The sequence below is a fragment of the Morone saxatilis genome, unplaced genomic scaffold, assembly GCF_004916995.1.
Source record: "Morone saxatilis isolate NCDOM2014 unplaced genomic scaffold, NCSU_SB_2.0 Contig0, whole genome shotgun sequence".
Classification (NCBI taxonomy): domain Eukaryota; kingdom Metazoa; phylum Chordata; class Actinopteri; family Moronidae; genus Morone; species Morone saxatilis.
The window spans coordinates 14,250,680-14,254,399 of record NW_023339650.1 but is presented as its reverse complement, the minus strand read 5'-3'; the positions used below and the strand labels follow the sequence as shown (position 1 = coordinate 14,254,399).

Sequence of the window (3,720 nt, the reverse complement as noted above, 5' to 3'; positions counted from 1 at the left end):
CCGGAAGTTTCACTAGCGTCACTCGGTGTTTGCCTGAAACAGATTAATTTAAATATATTTTATTTTTTTTTTATTAAAGAATGGCGCAGGTTTAAGTATGTACATTTACTTACTAGCCTTTCACAAAAAAATAAAATTAATTAATTTTTAAATTTAAAAAAAAGTTTTTATTATCTAATTTAAACTAAGATTAAAAAAAAAATACAAAAAAAAAAAAAAAAACGCGCTCGAGGGTGAAACAGCGAGGGCGTCAGGTGTCACTACGTCACGCAGGTAATGGTGAAAGGTGCATTCACTGGCTGGTTTGAATTGGAAAAACACACAAAGTCGTCGAGCTGGAAAATCTGCTGCAACACACCCGCCCTGTAGAAACAGAGTGCAGTAGGACGAGACTGCTCATATTCACACACCGTCGCAGTTTGACACCAAAAAGCGGCTGAAAACATGAGCAAAATCTCGAAATTATTCAAAGGGAGCTCCGGCTCGAGTTCATCGAGCTCTTCGAGGTCCAAACACCGGTCGAAGGGAGGACCTTCACCCCAAGAGGCCATCCACAAACTCCGAGAAACCGAGGAAATGCTGACCAAGAAACAGGACTACCTGGAAAAGAGGATCGAGCAGGAGATTATGATCGCCAAGAAGAATGGCACCAAGAATAAGCGAGGTATGTTTATTTTATTTTGAAAATATCTGTGTACCTGTATTCCTTATTATGTGGCAACAAGGCTTTGTTTAAGAGACTTATTACAGTCTTTACACGCATTATTAAAGAGGGGGGGTTAAGATAAAACGTACTTTCAGGTACAGTAAAGCCCCTAAACTCACAGCCACACGTACTTCCTGTATGATTATTGGCCTGCAGTGATTGATTATTGATTATTAAGGTTTGATAGCAGCAGCAAGTGTAACAGGTTGGTAACAGGTGAGGCGACTAAACAAAACCTACAGTATCTTGAGCTGCTGCATTGCTCGTTGAATCACCTCAGACTAAAATAAACATCGCCATGTAAAAAGGGAGGAACCTTTTAAAACCTTTTTGTTTGTGAACGCCCAACACTGGAAGTCCTGGACCACATAGCGACAGGTGAGACAGTCTTCAAAGTCAAATCAATCTGCAACCTTTCTGTGTCAGCTGCCCTGCAGGCCCTGAAGAGGAAGAAGCGCCTGGAGCAGCAGCTCACACAGATCGATGGGACGCTCTCCACCATCGAGTTCCAGAGGGAAGCTCTGGAGAACTCGCACACCAACACAGAGGTCCTGAAGAACATGGGCTTTGCTGCCAAGGCCATGAAGAAGGTCCACGAGAACATGTAAGGACAACAAGAACATTCAACAACTAGCGATACCATTTCCCTGAAAGTCCTGACATGATTGTGTTTACATTGCTTGAACTTTTGATAGAAAACAGTATGCTACAGCAACATATGTAAAAGTATTACCACTCTCAAATTGGCAAACTGTAACATGTAAATCTCAAGAACATTTATATTTAATAATAAATCTGTCAGGGAAATCATCAAATCAGGACAAAAATGTGCAAATACCAAACCTTTCACCTTTTGGGATTTTTGACTGAGCACAACAAAAGTATTATTAAAGGGGAAAATATTATTATATTATTAATTAAATAACCATTAGCTGCAGCATTAAGCCTAATAAATGTGCACTATTTGCCTTCTTTACTGTCATAATTTGATATTATAGTCCAGCGTGTAAGATTTAGTGGCCTTAACCCGCTCGCTTCAACCTCACCTTTCAAGCTCGAAGGCAATGAAAAATAGCAAACAGCCCTATCTAGAGCCAGTGTTTGGTTTGTCCCTTCTGGGCTACTGTATAAACATGAGGTCTGGTAGATAAAAGTCTCATTCTAAGGTAACAAAAACACTTATATTCAGGTGATTATACACCAATAGATCCTCCTAAATGTTACACACTGGACCTTTTTTAATCTATATTTTTTGTAGCATCCAAGAATTTAAAGAGTTCTTTTAGACAATTTCCTTTAAAATGAAGAAAAAAATCTACTGTTGAGTTTCCAGTGATGTTAAATCTTGTATCTCTCTCCTCTCGTTTTCAGGGACGTCGACAAGATAGATGACCTGATGCACGACATCACAGAGCAACAGGACGTTGCCCAAGAGATCAGCGAGGCCATCTCCAGACCCTTCGGCGAGACATTTGATGAGGTGGATACCTTCTTCACCTCCTCTGTCAGCTTTTGAAACATCCACACTCTCTACACTCTGTACATAGACCGTGTGTGCGCCGTGAAAATGGATCTGACGGGACTCTAAATCCTGTGTACTTTGTGTGTTTTTCTTAGGATGAGCTGCTGGCAGAGCTGGCAGAGCTGGAACAGGAGGAGATGGAGGAGAACATGAAGAGTATGGGCGGACTACCCAGCGTGCCGAGCTCCAAACTGCCTTCAGCGCGGCCCAGTCAGCGCGCAAGTAAGTGCAACACGGCGAGGACCTGATGGATTAGAGGGCGAATTTTTTTATTTTTAACCAGCAGCTGTTGTGTGTATTCAAATATATATGAGCCACTTTCACAATTTTATCTCCAAAATATTCAGTAGTTTTAGAAATTATTCTCATATAGTTTACTTTACAAAGTTGTTGGTCAAGCAGTCAAACTGAGCTGCGGCTGCATTAATTTATCCACTAATTATACTGAATTTTTAGTCCTTTAAGCATATGTTTCTTTAATTTACTTGTTTGAAGATTAAAAAATGATTTATCATAAAGCATCACATGTACACAAATACAGTCATACTATATACAAACACACATATACACAGGTTTACATGAATTCAAAGTCAAAAATTGCACACAAAAAAGAGGAAAAATAAGCTATTCAAAGACCTCAAAGCTAAATTAACTGAATTATATGAAACATAAATAATTAGTGAATAGGCTACTCGAAAATAAAGAGAAACAGTGATGTGATTCAGGGCCACCTTCACTCTTAGGCCACCATGGCGTCCCTTTTAAACGTATTTTAAGAATAAATATGAATCCATTGATGGGGGAGGATAAATAATTATGCAGTCGATAGCAGCCGTAACCCTGATAAATGTTACATAATAAAAATAATAATAATAATGCATTAATTGTTGAATGTTTTTCTTCTTTTTACAGCAGTGAAGAAAAGGGCTGAAGAGGATGACGATATGCGTATGCTGGCATCGTGGGCAACTTAACTGCATTAAGGCAGCCTCTCACCTTGAGAAAGAAACAAAAAAAATATGTCTTTTATTTTATTTTATTTTTATTTTGAAGGTTTCTAGGGAAAATGAAGAGCTTTTAAAATAGTTTTTTTTGCTTATTGGCTTGTAATTAAACTTTATATTTATCAAAAAGGTACATTTTTCAAGTGAAGGAATTAACAAACTGCTTTTTAGATTAATGTTTCAATGTCTTTTGTCTTCTTTTTTCCTTTCTTTCCAGTAATCTTTCCTTGAATTAACTACTTTCATACAACTAATAAAGACATATTGAGGATGTGACGGTGAAGTTTTTATCATATAGAGCAGATTGCCTAACTGTTTTTCATACAGCTGTAAATAAAGTCAGATTTTTCATTAATGTTGTATATATATTGCTACCAATACTTAACAATAAAAAAAGTCCCCTACATATTGTCTAATTGTATTGTTTTATTAAAAAAAGTCTGTTTATTTACTTATTTTATTAAGTGTGTGTGTCTAGGTGTGTGTCT

At 37.6% G+C, this 3,720-nt stretch overlaps 1 protein-coding gene across 1 annotated transcript; it reads left to right on the top strand.

Annotated features, from left to right (window-relative positions):
* Window positions 1–263: 263 nt before the first annotated feature.
* Window positions 264–3,638, top strand: chmp4c (charged multivesicular body protein 4C). The gene is made up of 5 exons (XM_035673884.1): window positions 264–664; window positions 1,133–1,310; window positions 2,078–2,186; window positions 2,324–2,450; window positions 3,141–3,638. Exons 1-5 carry the CDS (start codon window positions 445–447, stop codon window positions 3,200–3,202), a joined length of 696 nt encoding a protein of 231 aa, XP_035529777.1. The 5' UTR covers window positions 264–444; the 3' UTR covers window positions 3,203–3,638.
* Window positions 3,639–3,720: the final 82 nt, after the last annotated feature.